At 32.3% G+C, this 15,522-nt stretch overlaps 1 protein-coding gene across 1 annotated transcript in view; it reads right to left on the minus strand.

The window, feature by feature from the left end:
• The window catches only part of SI (sucrase-isomaltase), a 101,183-nt gene that overhangs the window by 37,565 nt on the left and 48,096 nt on the right, over positions 1 to 15,522 (minus strand). The window contains exons 22-27 of the mRNA XM_023555539.2: positions 13,812 to 13,861; positions 12,907 to 13,077; positions 10,653 to 10,808; positions 5,093 to 5,299; positions 2,231 to 2,385; positions 322 to 490 (exon numbers count right to left, since the gene is read on the minus strand). Of these exons, the coding sequence (XP_023411307.2) occupies positions 322 to 490; positions 2,231 to 2,385; positions 5,093 to 5,299; positions 10,653 to 10,808; positions 12,907 to 13,077; positions 13,812 to 13,861 (908 nt within the window). The remainder of the gene's footprint in view (positions 1 to 321; positions 491 to 2,230; positions 2,386 to 5,092; positions 5,300 to 10,652; positions 10,809 to 12,906; positions 13,078 to 13,811; positions 13,862 to 15,522) is intronic.

A 15,522-nucleotide genomic window follows, 5' to 3' on the forward strand; every position in this document is an offset into this window, starting at 1 on the left:
TAAAGATGGGCTTGACAGGGAATATTGAATTAGCATGTTCTTTGTATGCTGTTGAGAGAGTTAAGGAGCTGGGTCACATCCTTGGTTTTCACTGTAGTCAAGCAAGATGCTATCCACCCACTTCTCTACTTGTATCTGTAGTTTATGTTGACTTTACTTTTTCCCCCCAGAGAATCACTGTAGAAGCTCTGGGGATCTCTACGTTTTCTAAAGCCCCTTTGTCGTACTTCATTCCTGAAGTACAGATCTACAAAGAAGTGATTTTGATCCTAATCATGGTATTATCAGTTTCTTCATTGGTAGGTAAATGTTACTACTTACACCAGGGGGCTGGTCTCTGGTAAACATCCCCCAAGTATGCCAGTTCAGATCACGCTTAAATGCTGTGTGTTCCACCTCCCCAAATCCATATATATATTCTGATGGCAGACGAGTAGATATTTGAATGAACTGGTTATTAAAAGCAAATCCGGGCAGACGAGAATCCCAACTAGGAACAAAACAATTCTATTCTTGTAAAAATATATACAAAATTGTACAACAAGTAATAACAGTAATTATTTGGTGATCTAAAATTCAATATTTTATATATAAAAGTCTATATGTATATCTATCTAATCTGTCTCTATCTCTATCATCTCTATCTCTATCCACATCTATATCTAACTATCTATACACACATACTTTATTGTATGCAGGTGCCAAATGGAAATAATTACACCAATACTCTTTTTTGTTTGTTAGTTTTTCAGCGAAGTTAATGAATATGTAAAATAGCTTTATATAGTCACCATTACTAACATGGAAAAATCATAATACATATAATGTCATTGTACAAACAACTTTAGACCTGTATTGTTTTTTTAATGAAAATTGTATACATTTATATATGACTCAGTAACATATGACCTAGAAATGGAAAGTTCTCAAGTTTTACAATCCTTGGAAATAACAACTGTAAAGGCTCTCTATATGGAAAATATTAAATAAGTCAATATTAAAATATAAAACTTATGGCATAATAAATATTTTAATACTTAACTATCCCCAGTCATTACCCTAATTATTGTAATAGATGGTTTTCTTCTTTTATTTTATATTTATGAAAATCAGTGTTTATGAGGAAATCTAGAAAAATTGTTATGAAGAATTTATTGATTTTCTAGTAATTTACAAGAACATAAGGGAAGAGGAAAAGAAAGCAATTATAGCAGGGAGAGGAAGCATAAGTATTCAGAGTTTAAGACATTAAAATTTGTATATTAAAAAAAATTTTTTAAGTATTTATTAAAGGATAATGCTTCCCAAATAAATAATGCTTTTGCACCAGGAGTTTTAGCAAAATGACTTAGCTTTTCATCCTTTTTGAAGAAAAATATTATTATAACAATAAAATTATTTTAAAAAAGATGTAATTTTCTTCATTATTTCATCCATCTTGACAATATCATCTTCTAAAGGATGGCATCACAAATTTAAGTTATATAAAAGTATTTATTAATATAGTATGATTTTTAGAGCTTTTGACTAAAATAAAGTCATGAAATTTTTTACACTAATATCTAGAAATATGTCTTATTTCCTTTTATTAATAAGTTGTAGAGATAGTGTTAACTTTTTTTAAAATAATTTTTATTGTGTTTTAAGTGACAGTTTAAAAATCAAGTCAGTCTGTCACACAAAAACTTACATACACCTTGCTACATACTCCCAATTACTCCCCCTAATGAGACAGCCCGCTCTCTCCCTCCATTCTCTCTTTTTGTGTCCATTTCACCAGCTTCTAACCCCCTGAGATAGTATTAACTTTATCAGACTCCAGTTACAAAAAACTCCAATTCACAATAATTATAATAAAATATTTACACAACTCACTTCCTAATCACTTATTTTTGCCCACACTCATCATGCTTTTCAAGTGGAGTATTGGTTTCGATTCTCAACTTGGTTAGAACAAGTCTGATATTTAATAACAAAATCGACCACATCCAAAGTGTAAATGAAATTTTAAATAAATCCTTTATGATAATCCCATGGGTGTGCTATTTAGCTGTTTAGCTTAGTAATATTAAAATAGGCCAAGGTATTTAATACAGCTAAGACTATTTTTTTAAGACTATTTTTAGTGTGATGCTATTCTAGAATTAATGAAGGTTGTGAAATATTCACATTACCTTCCCTGTCCTAAAATAAAATTATAGCCTTCATATCAAAAAATTCAATCACTTACATAACTCTACCAGTGCTTCTCCGACGAATCTGGATGCCAAAAGGATTTTCCTTGATTTCAACATCATAAAGTCTGTTTTCATAAGTACTTGTTGGAGTAGTTGGAATGTTTAATGGTACTGGAACTTCATATCTCTTATTTTGAGGATCATAAATCTATTGCAGAGAAATAATGAAACTAGACATGGTTTGCTCTCATTGTTGACATATTATTTAAGTAATTATCAATAATTGAAATAATGGTTCAAACAAGAATACTTAAAATTGTTGCTCACATAATTTCTAATTCTAAATCTATGGCTGATATAAAAAACCTGTTGCCATGGAGTTGATTCTGACTCATAGCAGAAATGCCCCACAGGGTTTCCAAGGAGGGGCTAATAGATTCAAACTGCAGACCTTTTGGTTAGCAGGCATAGCTCTTACCCACTGCAGCACCAGGGCTCCATGCCAATATAACTATATAAAGTTCCACACACACATACATAATGGGATCAAGTTGAGTATTGTGTTCTTATAGGATTTTTTTTTTTGGTGATTTGTATTTCTTTTTCTATACAATAAAAAATCTTGAAAAACAAAACTTTTAGAGCTGAAAATTCTATTACAGGAATATACCCAAATTATTTATCCTATCATGGTTAGAAACAAAAGCTGTCCCAATATGCTTTTGTAATAGGTATAATCCTGCAGTGAGTGTTATTTCTCACTAATGTATATTCATGTCTTTGGTTATTTTCTCAGTACTTTTTTGGAAATATGATTACTCTGTCATAGGGTATGAACATTTTTAAGGTTCTTGATTCCTCCTGGCAAACTGCTTTGCATATTTTTGTACTAATTTATATTCTCACAAAAACCTGTACTCTAATGCTGATTTATGCACATGTTAAAATTATCTATTTTTAATTGCAATTTAATTTCCTTGTTAGTGAGGTTTCACCTATTTTTACATGAATATTTGACATTTATATTCCTTTGAATTTTTTCCTTTGTTCCTTTGATTTTTTAAAATGAGTGTAAATATTATAACATTTTTGTTTTTAATTTCAATTTCTTCAATTAAATGTCTGCTTATGAGACTTTAGTATTTTTCTTGATTTTATGAGTGAAAATGTTTTGTCAGATATTTACCCATTTTTGTTTGTTTTCTAATTGTTTACAGTATTTTTTTAATTGGAAATATGCTTAAATTTTATTAGGAAAATATATTGTTCTTTATTTATGAGATTTACACGTTTGTATTTGTGGTTTGAAAGCTTTTACTAGCCAAACAAAAAATAAATATGTAGCTAATTGTTTTTCTAGCTTTTTATTTGATTTATTTTTCAGATGCAACTCATTCTAAATTTTTTCTAGCTTTTTATTTGATTGATTTTTCAGATGCAACTCATTCTAAATTTTATTTTAGTATATGATTTAAGGCAAGCCATTTTTCCTACAAGGGTAATAATCAATTTATTATTAATTTGTGAAATTTGCTTTGTTTTGCATGAAGGTTATATACGTGGTAAGTGTGTATATCCTGTAGGCTTTTATGACACCCTGTTATGATAAACTGTCAGACAATTCTACCGCCAGAAGTGTTTTAATTATGCAAATGCTCTCAATCCTTTTGTAAAGTTTAACCATTGGCATATATTTGTCCTTCTAGTTATACACAAAGCTTTTGTTATAAAGTCTCAAAATAAATTCTGAGATTTGCAGTGAAAGTACTTTAAAGGCATAAACTGAGTAAAATAAATGAATTCAAAATAAAATTTAGTCATTCAATATTTTCTTTAGGACTTATTTCATATTATCTATGAACATTTTTAACAGTTTTTTTTTAACATATAGATAGTCTGCTTAGTCCTATGATTATTTTTTAATGTTTTTATTGCTTTCTTGTTTTTTCATTTGCTTTTGCTAATGGGATTGACCAGCTTTTCAGCTTCTAATTGGTGAATGATCATATACAGAAAAAATTGTTTGGAGAGGTTTATTTTTGTGCAGTCATTTTGCTTGTCTTTCTTATTATTATTTCTAATAAAAGTCTTAATGGATTCCCTTGGAGTTTTTAAGTAAAATATTTATTAACTGCAAATGTTGAAAAAGTTATTTCTTTTGCATGTATCATTGCATTGACCAGAAAAAATATTTAAAAACTGTGGAACTACACCCACTTCTCACTTATCAACATAGGTTCAAAAGACAGATTGTTGTGCAAAAATTGACATATAGGAAAATGGAGGATGACCACATCAGGTCACAACAGGGAAGAAAACATCATTACATAACTCCCAGATTACATCATTGCACACCTGCCAAGCCACTGAGAGTCATGGCCTAGCCAAGCTGACATACAGTCTTAACCATCACAGCCAGTGTTACTCTCACCTTGCACCTCAGCATTCGTTACTGCCAGACGTACATCATTAATGTGCAAAATCATCCAATAGTAGATTTGTTACTATTGTCATGAATGTGAAATGCCAGATAACAAGATAACCAATAAGTGAGGAGTAAGTTTTTTTTTTTAAGTGTAGTAAACATTCTGTTTTGTACATTTTAATCTTATCACATAGTTCAGTTTTCAGTGACTTGTTAATTATCTTTATAGCAAGAATTTAAATATTTCTAAATTCTTATATATTTACTTATAAAATTAGTAAACTTGAGAAGCTACATTTGTCAAGCACCTAATTATGAGCTATGTTAAAAAACAAAAACAAAAAACAGTTTTTATAGAATCAGAATATCATCAAGCCAATCACTAAGCCTTAACATCTGTATTGTAATTCCAAACACTCAATATATTAAAAAAAAAAATTCTTGTTTCAAAGGATGAGTCAAATATTGGCACAGTTTATATTAATCATACCTTAAACTGCAGCATCTCATTTTTGTGATATTTCACTTCCACACGAAGAGTTGAGATAGGCACTGAAGGTAGATTTATTCGAGCATTATTAGCATTTAACTCGAGGTCAGCTGTTACACCCATTGATGAATACTGGATTGAGTTCACTAAATAAGGGCTGTCTTGTCTAGGAAAGTAACACTCAGGTGATCTGGATGTAAAAGAAGTCTAAAAAAAAAATTCATGTTCATTGCCAGATATTCAAGTATTGTAATATTTGCTGTATACAAACAAGGTAGACCTATTTTTAGGCTGCAACAATGGGCTCAAACATAGCAATGATTATGAGGATGGCAGAGGACTGGGTAACATTTTGTTCTGTTATACATATGGTTACTATAGTTAGAGCCAACTCAGTGGAACTAACAGCATCAATAACAACATTGAGTGATTTCCAAATTTTATTGTTTTATAGTAAAATGGAATTACACTGACAATACAATATACTTATTATGCTATCTGAAACAACTTGCACTAAAATGTTTATAAAATGTTTGTATTTTGTCTACAGACCAGTAAAGCAGATGAATCAAATGCATAGCTTTTCGTCTCAGGAAATAAAATTGAATTATGTTGCCTTGGCAAAAATTAAGTATATTACTAATAACATTTGATTCTATGTTTGTTTTTACTCTTCAGATTGACTGTTTTTGGTTGTAAAAATAGATCTACAACAACCCTCAGAAGGGCACGTGCTTACAGTTCTTTTCTTTCACTTGTACTTGAAACTCTGTCTTTCATGAGTCGTCCTTATAACGGTCAATTAAGCCCTGACACGGATTTGAAACAAGAACGGTGGTCATGGATCAGAGCTGATTGGTTTAAAAAGGGTGGAAGCTAGGACCTAAGATAAAGAATGATTATCTGTGGCACTGAGGACTATTTGCCTTACTATAATCCATCACTCTCATCTTCTTTATTCAGTAAATTATTATGTCGTTGGGAGCAGCAATGTGTTCATCTAAAACATTTCCGAAAATCTTTTGTAGAAGTTGTGTATGACCCCCGCAAGCAACTTAACAGAAACGGGTATTTAAAAAAAAAAAAAAAAAACCTGCTGCCAGAATGGATTCTGACTCATAGCGACCCTATAAGACAGAGTTGAACTGCCTCATAGAGTTTCCAAGGAGGCCCTAGTGGATTTGAACCGCCAAAATTTTGCTTAGCAGCTGTAGCACTTCACCACTAAGTCAATAAAGGGGTATAAGCTGATTAAGTTAAGATGTCTTTTGTCCTTCCACCATCCTGTGTTCTACATGTCTAGAATGCCAATATAATGGCAGAAGCCATGATACAATTTAGAGGATGAAAATCAAATGGAGGATCCAAAGACATTAACGGACATTGAAATACCACTATATTACAACTAGGATTTTTCTTTGTTTTTATGACAGAACTATAAATCCTGTTTTGTTTAAGCTACTCAGATATTAGGTCTTTGATACTTTCATCTTAAAGCAATCTTTAATTGAAGTGCATAGTACAGCATTTATTCCAAATAAAGTGCATGAAATGCATGCCAATAGAATCAAAAATACGGTTGACTTTGGAAAATTGTAAAGCTTGTCTATGACTCCCCCATAGATATTGTTCACTATAGGATCATTTCCCCTTTCTCATTAGCATTATTCTCAGTTATTTTTCTTATTTATAGTTCCCATCAGCAGTGCTATGTTTTGTAGTTAGGATGCAAATAATCTGGTTAATTTAGAGGAACATTATGAAGATTTATAGGCTAAAGTTTGTTCACCCAAGTAATATATAATCAATTAAATTTATAATGTATCTTTGAGTAGTTTATTATTATTATTCTCAAATCTGCCCTTCTCCAAATACATCTATAGATTTTTAGCAGTACAAAGGCTACAACTTTAGATACCAGTTCTGAAGCTTGAGACTCACTGTCTCAGATGTCATTTGACTCTTTAGAGTTCATGTGACCTGCAATCAGCTCTAAGACTGGAGATAAGATTGTTTTCTTAAATTATTAGTGATTTGGAGAACATCAATAATTATTTGTTATATTCAAATTCAGGAAAACGTACACTTTTTTTCTTTAATGTTTGATTTCCCATGAAAGTGGGCAAATTAAAAGTCCATACATAGAGTGGCCAAAACCAGAGTACCTACACAATCCAGCCCTTACCCCTTAATACCTTAAATTCCCTCCTTACAAGCTTACTTTTTTTGTTAATCATTATAATCATTACCTTTCGTATAACCTCAATTCTCATGCCCCTTGCTTGCATTTGCACATTCAGTTGGTAAAAATACAGTTCTGGGGGGAGGGGGAGGAATTCTCTATTATCTAAATGCCCGCAGTTGTGTGATTTAATGTGGCTTGGAAGATAAATACAACCATGCTGAGTGCTCTCCCTTTATGTAATAGTGAAAGTCAAAAAGGGGCCTAATCTTACTGTATTTCCTAGTTAATTCACTATCACATGGCCCTAGAGAACATTTTCATTTTTTCTCATACCTCTGACAAGTCCCTCCTAATCCTAATTGTCACCTAATGGTATTCCTTGTTATTTCAATATGAAAAAGACAGCAACCAGAACTTATTACCACATCTACCCACCTTCCTGCCTATTTACCTCCTCTCAAAAAGTATGTACTGTCTGTGCTTCTGTTTAAGGTGATCCATTTCATTTGTGCTCCCCATCCTATGGCTTCTTGGCTACAAGAAAATCTCTCCCACGATCCTCTGTTCTTTCCCTTGTGTCACTAAATATTTCACTAGTTATAAATTATTCTTAATAGCACAAAAAGATTTTGCTATTTATCCCAATTAAAAAAAAGAAAGAAAAGAAACTTTCACCTCACTAACTTCTTCAATTACTGCCCTATTTCTTTGCTTTCTTTACAGCAAAACAAAAGAATTCACCACGCTCCCTGTCTCCACTTGGTCGCTTGATTCACACTTGAACTCACTGTAACCAGGCTTTTACCTTCAGTACTTCATAAATATTTCTTTTCTCAAAGTTCCAAAAACTTCCATGTTGCCAAATCTAAATGTCAGTTTTCATCTTGCTGACTTAGAATCATAATTTGCACAGTTATTTCCACCTTCTTGAAATGCTTTGGTCATTTGATTTCCAGGACCCAAAATTCCTTTTTGTTTTCAACCAAATTCTTTGCCATTCTTTCTAAATCTCTTTTCTTGTTCCTCCTCATTTCCCTGACAATAAAAGTTAGCATTATCCAATGTTTAGCCTTTGAATCTCTGTCCTTTTCTATCCCAGCTCATTTCCTTGATGTTCTTATCCCATCACATGCCTTTGAAAACTATATGGATAAAAAAAAGGATGTTGCCTCTAAATTGTGAATCTTATCTGGGATATAAAATTCTGAATTTCTTTAACTTAAATACAACTCACAACTGGGCAACTGCTCTTGGATTTCTACTGGACATCTCAGCCTTAATTTGTCCAAAACATAGCTCTTCCCCTCTAAGCCTGCTTCTCTCACAGTCTTCCCCTCTTCCTTCTATTCGTTCAAACCAAAAATCTCAAAGTCATTATTTATTCTTGCCTTTCTCTTATATTCTACAAGCAGTGAAAGAACTTATTGGCTTTATTTTAAAAATATAGATGAAAGGCAACTACTTCTTAGTAGTTTACTATCACCACTCTGGTCCAATTTATGTGATATTTTGCATTGGTTATTGCAACAACCTCTTACCAGGCTTCCCTGCCTTGGTCTTCTAACAGTCTGTTGTCAACAGACCAGCCATTAAAATGGAAGCCCAGTGATGGCTGCTCAAAACTGTTTATTAACAACCTATCTCAGAGTACTATACCTATTTCCATGTCTCTATGACATCTTTTCATGTTGTTTTTCCCCTCATTCTGTTTAAGACACACTGGCCTCCTTGGTGCTTATGGACAATGCTAGGTATATTCTTTCTTCAGGCTCATTTCTGGTTGATCTTTTTTTTTTTTTTTTCTGGAATATCGTTCCCTTTCTTACTTTCTTTCAGATCTTTTAATAAAGGTCGCCTTCTTAAAGAAAGCTTCCTTATCCAATCTTTAAAATTACACAATTGGCATTCCCCCCTTCCATTTCCTGCTTTATTTTTCTCCATAGTACTTACGTAACATAACACACAATTTTTCTATTATTTGTTTTCCCATACTAGAATATAAGCTCCATCAGGGCAGGTGAATTTATTTTGTTTACCTAGAACAGTAGCTAGAACACAGTAGGGTTCAATAAATATTTGTTAAATGAAGTAATGAATATAAGAGTGTGTTCTAAGGAAACACAAGTACATATATAAGCACTCTAAATGATCAAATTTAATAGCCTTCTTAGGCTTGAAATAACTTGACCTAAGAATCTGTAACATTATTTTCATGTTTTCACCTTTAGAAAATATTTGTGCTTCAGTAAAATTAATTGTTAACAGTTATCCTTTAGATTGGAAACCCTGGTGGTGTAGTGGTTAAGTGCTACAGCTGCTAACCAACAGGTCAGCAGTTCGAATCTGTCAGGCGCTCCTTGGAAACTCTATGGGGCAGTTCTACCCTGTCCTATAAGGTCACTATGAATCGGAATCGACTCGACAGCGCTGGGTTTTGGGTTGGGATCCTTTAGATTAGTTTTGGTAGTGGAAGTAAGTGAGCATGCTCTGAATACAATGGGGATTTGACTGGAGATCTACATGTTTAGGGGAAGATACCAGAGAAATGGAAAAATAATTCACTATTTCACTTTCATGGATGTTAAAATTTTCTCAACTCCTTATTCCTTCTCTCCAACTCTTCCTTAATCTTTCCTAATGGCAAATATTATGCTGCTTTATCAAGCAATGGGAAGGAATGGCAGCAATTTTTCAATATCTCATAGAAATGCAGATATTTCTGGGAAGTTAATGGCAATTGTGTCTTGACTCTTCTCAACAGAATAACACGTGCATCTCATGTCTTGGTTATATGAAATAGATTTTTTTTACGACAAAACCCAATGATGATGCAAAAGGCCTAGGATTTGAAAAACAAGCACAGCAATGGGAGACTTCCCATATCCCCTTCCTGTGTACACTGGTTAAAACATCTGCCATCCAGAGCCATCATTGTTCTGCTTAAATAATGGCCAGAATAGGTGGAAAAATTATCACCACTTAGAGGAAAAGACCTAGCTTGTCACTCAACTTCAGAAGTTTTAGTACCTTGAGATAATGCTTTTGAAAGACTGTTCCCTTACTGACATAATATCCTACCCAACTGAGCTAGTCAGGCATAGCCAACATTTAATAAGTGCAACAAATAGGGTACTAGTTTATTAAAGTAAAGGCACACTTTCCAAAGTGTGCATGGAAAGCAACTTACGCACCCTTTTAGCATGACATTTGTTAAGCTATATCTTTAGAGTAATAATTAAAATAAAAAAATAAACTATCAGAGGGGCTAATTGCAAATTGCAAAAAAAAGACTAATTTACTTGTAAAGTTTACATTGAAATGCTTATGTGAAAGTCATATCTGAGTCACATTTAAAATATTTAAAATTCTTATTACCGCTTCCCATAAGCAGCCACGTTGTATGCATTTATCTTCAGTTGGACCGTCTGCATCCGGATAGCAAGTAAACTTTTCGTTTTCTGAGAAAAACTGATTCCATTGAACTTCAAAGCTTTTTCCAAGATTAAGCTTGAGATTGTAAATTAGGAGAATCTTTGAAAACAAAAATATCATTAGACTATCTCTGACCATTGGACGATTTTTTAAATACTTAACATTTTATAAAATGCAGCAACCATAGTGTTTCTCAAATCAAATCGTTAAAAGTTTGATACAGTACTTGAATAACTACATTCAAGCAGAACATAAGAAAATGGATATAATTGGAATGGAATAAAGAAAGAAAAAAAAATTTGTTGCTGAAATGCTAAAAGCTCATATCAGGAAAGCTTTGAGAGGTCTAGTAAAATACTGATGAAAAGCATTATCTTTGCATCCAGACATTAGGTCAGTTCTTAGTTCTGGCATTCAATGTTCATGTGTCTTTGGGCACATTGCATACCCTGTATTCTTCTCAATCCCCTTCCCTTTAAGCAGAGATAATGACTTCTACTGAAAGAGGACAATATGCAAAATGAATGAGATGTGAAGTTTAAAATACGAACACAACGCTTTAGACATATGATGCATTAAATATATATTTATTTAAGGCATAAATGGGAAAGAAAAATTGACCAGTTTGGTTAAGATAGAGGCTCCTGAAGTTGGAGAAGAGGAATATCTATTTATTTCCTACCTTCCCTAATTTTATTCACTGCTTACAATGTTTGAGGTACAAGCTGGAGGAGAAATAATATGACATGCACAAAAGGAAAAAAAAAAGAGAAGAGTTATGGATATAGATTCTAACACAAAGTTATATTATATACTGCTTATATAGCTTGGGGATAACATAACATAGGCAGGATTTAATCCAAAGCAGACTTTCCTCTGGATAGCTTACTTCTGAATATCCTCCAACTTTACTTCTAAGAAATTTATATAGAGATCAGCCTAAGCACAGGAGAATGAGAAAAGTGTATCTACTACTGTTTGTGTATATATCAATATAGGTGTAAAAATAAACAGAGACACAAACTGAACTTACACACATAACTATAAAAAAAAACTGCATTGTGCCCTCTTGATAATCTTTGTGTATGCATAAAGTTCTCAAAGCCTATTTTATATTTATATTGATTTCTTTTTAGAGTGTTAGGGGTTTATAAATTATAGTACATTTACTAAATAAAAAATAGTTAACCACTGCATATTTTTCTGAAATTTGCTAAGCAAAAAACAGAGATCTTAACAGTAGGACAGAGTTAGGAAAAATATTATAAGGCAATACTCCGTACCTCAAATAATTTAGAATTTATTTATGCTAATATTACTAACAATTTGGTTTTATATGAATGGTAGAAAAGTAAATGTCAATAAAAGCAGCTTTCCTTATTTGAATTATTATTATCTAACATTGGAAATACATTAATTTATTACCAAAAACAATACCATGATTTAAAGATTACATTTTACAGATGAGGAAGTAGAGATTCTGAGTGGTCAATTTAATGCATTTAAATGTTTAGACTGCAAGACTGGGATTGCAGCCCAATTCTGAGATTCCTTTTCCTTCTCTACGAAACAAAAAAAACCCAAACAAACCCATTGCTGTCGAGTCGATTCCGACCTGTTAAATAAACGGGATGAGGAAGGCATTCTACTGAAAATGAAGCATGTAAACAAAAATATAAAGTCAGAAAAATGCAAGATATTCTGAGGACACTGAGCATTGATATAAAGGGGGCAGGGAGAATGGCAGAAGAAATGGATTAAATCAATGTTTTAAAGTCTTAATGAGAAGATAAAACATTTGTAATCTATATTATATGCAATAAATCAAAAAAAAAAAAAAAAACCCATTGCCGTCAAGCCTATTCCAACTCAAAGCGACCCTACAATAGATGGGTCACTATAGTTCAGAATAGGGAATGGTATGAAAAAAATATTAGGAGGATAACTAAAAGTGATTTCCAAGATAAGGCAAAATACAGAATGAGCAGTGGCAAGGGTTGATATCTAATAATTATAAATAAAATTATAAACAGGAATAGCTTAAAATGGAATATTGGCAGCAAAATGGATAAAAAGAAAGAATAGGAATACATGTCATGAAGAAAGAAAATATCACAAGACCAAGTACCTGAATGGTTACATAATGTTAAATGTGAGAGTATATGTCAGTTATTATATTTTAAAACATTTAATTTACCTGATTGGAAGCATCATAAGTAAAATTTGCATGAGAATTCAGTGCTTGGTTATTCTCTGCCACTCTAACTTCTGTAACAGAGTCTGTCAACCCAAGGATTTTTATAGTCTCAAATGCTAAAGAGGTTCCTTCCTGGTATGATGAATGTGTGCATGTAATCTTTAAAGCGTTCTGGAAAAAAAAAAAATTATGTGTTAAGTAGGAAGTCTTTGGACACAAACCTGAAATAACAATAGAGGTGTGAAAGAGGAAGAAAACCAATCATCTACCCTCCATTATCACAGTTCTCTCTGTCTAAGTAGCAGAGATAAACATACCAAAAAAACCCTCTTGGTAATTATTTTCAATCTTTTTTTTGTATACTTGCCAAAAAATTTATTTTTAGAGATAACGTAAATTATTCATGATGCAACTCATATATACCCCTTCTTATTTCAGCCCTGATATTGATGAAGAATAACTTCATTCTGACAAAAAAGAATACATGAAGAAATCCAACATTGTTATTAATTATTCAAAATATTTAGCCTCGTGTATAGTTTTTTCATCTCCGCTCCAAATCCACACCAATTAGTGCAGTGACTGATACATGAAGACATTTTAAAATATGCTGAAATTATTTTTCTAAGGCATGTAACTTAAAACAAGACATAGTACTTTAAGAAGTCTACATGCTTCTATGCATCAGTGTCATAATCACAAACTCATCTCTTATATCTGAATATAAAATTTTATGGTAATAATTTATTTACAATTTAACAATTTAATGTAGTAATTTTTTCACAGCTTTCCATTGAAATGTGGAGGTGTAAGTAAACACCATTCTAAAAAAATTCATCATAAAAAAAATAGCCTAGACATTACCAAAGTATATATTGAGCTATGTGTCCAAGGAGAATGCTTACGTTAGAAACAGAAAATGTGTATAATATGTAGTTGTCATTTTGTATGGTATCTGAAATAGAAAAAAATAAAGTTAGCAAGTCAAAATGCACAGGTAGACCATTTTTTACAGGTTTGCACTATTTAAGGAATTTGAAAAAATTAGATGCTATTCATTAATGAAGCACAGTAGCCAGGTTTTCCCTTTAAATTAAGTTTTTTAAATTGTCACTAAACAAAATAAATCTTGGTATTTTCACTTCCCTGTAAGTATATCTAATTAATTAACATTTGCCTAACTTTTATCTTTCAAAAACTGTTAAACTATTTCTGAAAATTCAGAGAAATCAATACTTCTAGTAAAATGCATATAAAAGTAGAAATTTATTATTTTGAATATCTTCTCCCTACTAAACCATACAGCCATCACCTTGGGAAGACTTGGCCTACCACAGTTTTATTTTGCATACATTTTATTATTTGAGGAAAAAAAAAAAAAGGAGATGTATTTGTGGACATGTTAAAGATTGAAATAAATTTTGAGGAAGGAAATGAAGAAGAAAAAGATTTTCTGCACCATGTAGGTAATAAAACTTTTTAATCAATATGTCTCTTTTACGGAGAAGATTAGGAAAAAACTAATTTGGAGAGAATAAAAAGATGTAGTGGGATTCCTAGGATTTATATATAATAAACATGTTGCTGTCAAGTCGATTTCAACTCATAGCAATCCTGCAGGACAGAGTAGAATTGCCCTATTGCACCAAGGAGAAGCTAGTGGATTCAAACTGCTGACCTTTTGATTAGCAGCCAAATGCTTAACCACTTAGCCACCAGGGCTCCTTATATGTAATACTTTCAACAATTTTAATTTACTTAAAATTTCAATCTTAGGAATATAAAATTAGAATCAGAGTCTAAACTAAAAGTATTGTGTGTTTTCAAGCTTGCTTACAAATCCATTACTCAGAAAATTCTGATTCTTTAACTTTTTTAAAGCACAGATTATATAGCTATCATATCAGATAAGTGATTAAGCCATATCTTCTATATATTCTTAACCATCTGCTTACAGGAAAATAAGTTATCAATATAAATTTTTACAGGTAGAAAGAAAGGAATGTTTTAAGGAATATTTTTTATAATTGGAGAACTAAGAATAATCTTAAAATCTAGTACCACATGCCACCAATAGAGGAATTATTTCAACAACACTCTTTGATAACTACAAATAATTTAGGTTCTGCCCGAACCCACTTTTAGGGAACTTCTCTGTTGCAAGTACTTGGAGCCTCTTTTCATGAGAGAGCTCACCCTAGTGTCCTCAAGCCTTAGGATGTTTGAGAATGAGTAGGGCAGTTGGTATGGTGGAGGAGAGTGAGAAAAGGAGAGCAATAGGAAATTGCGTGTGTGTAGGTGGGGAGGTGCACATGAGCGAGCACACAGATTGTGATGGACTTGAGTAAGAGGGGGAACCATGAGAGGGGTTTTGAGCAGTGGTGTGATGATTTGAATCAAAATTACTTTGGTTGCTGTACTGCAAATAGAATGTAAAGGGGTTTGTCAAAATCTCACGTAGGGAGTTACTGCAGTAATTTTAAAGAAAGATAGCAGGCATAGTGATGGTGCTGGTGAGAGGATCCAGATCAGTGTAGAACCTAGAGAAATTCCTAGGTTGTGAAGAAGAGTCAACTTCAAGGTTTTCAGCATCTCTAGAGATGAAGTTATCATCAG

This window comes from Loxodonta africana, chromosome 23 (assembly GCF_030014295.1).
Source record: "Loxodonta africana isolate mLoxAfr1 chromosome 23, mLoxAfr1.hap2, whole genome shotgun sequence".
Lineage (NCBI taxonomy): Eukaryota > Metazoa > Chordata > Mammalia > Proboscidea > Elephantidae > Loxodonta > Loxodonta africana.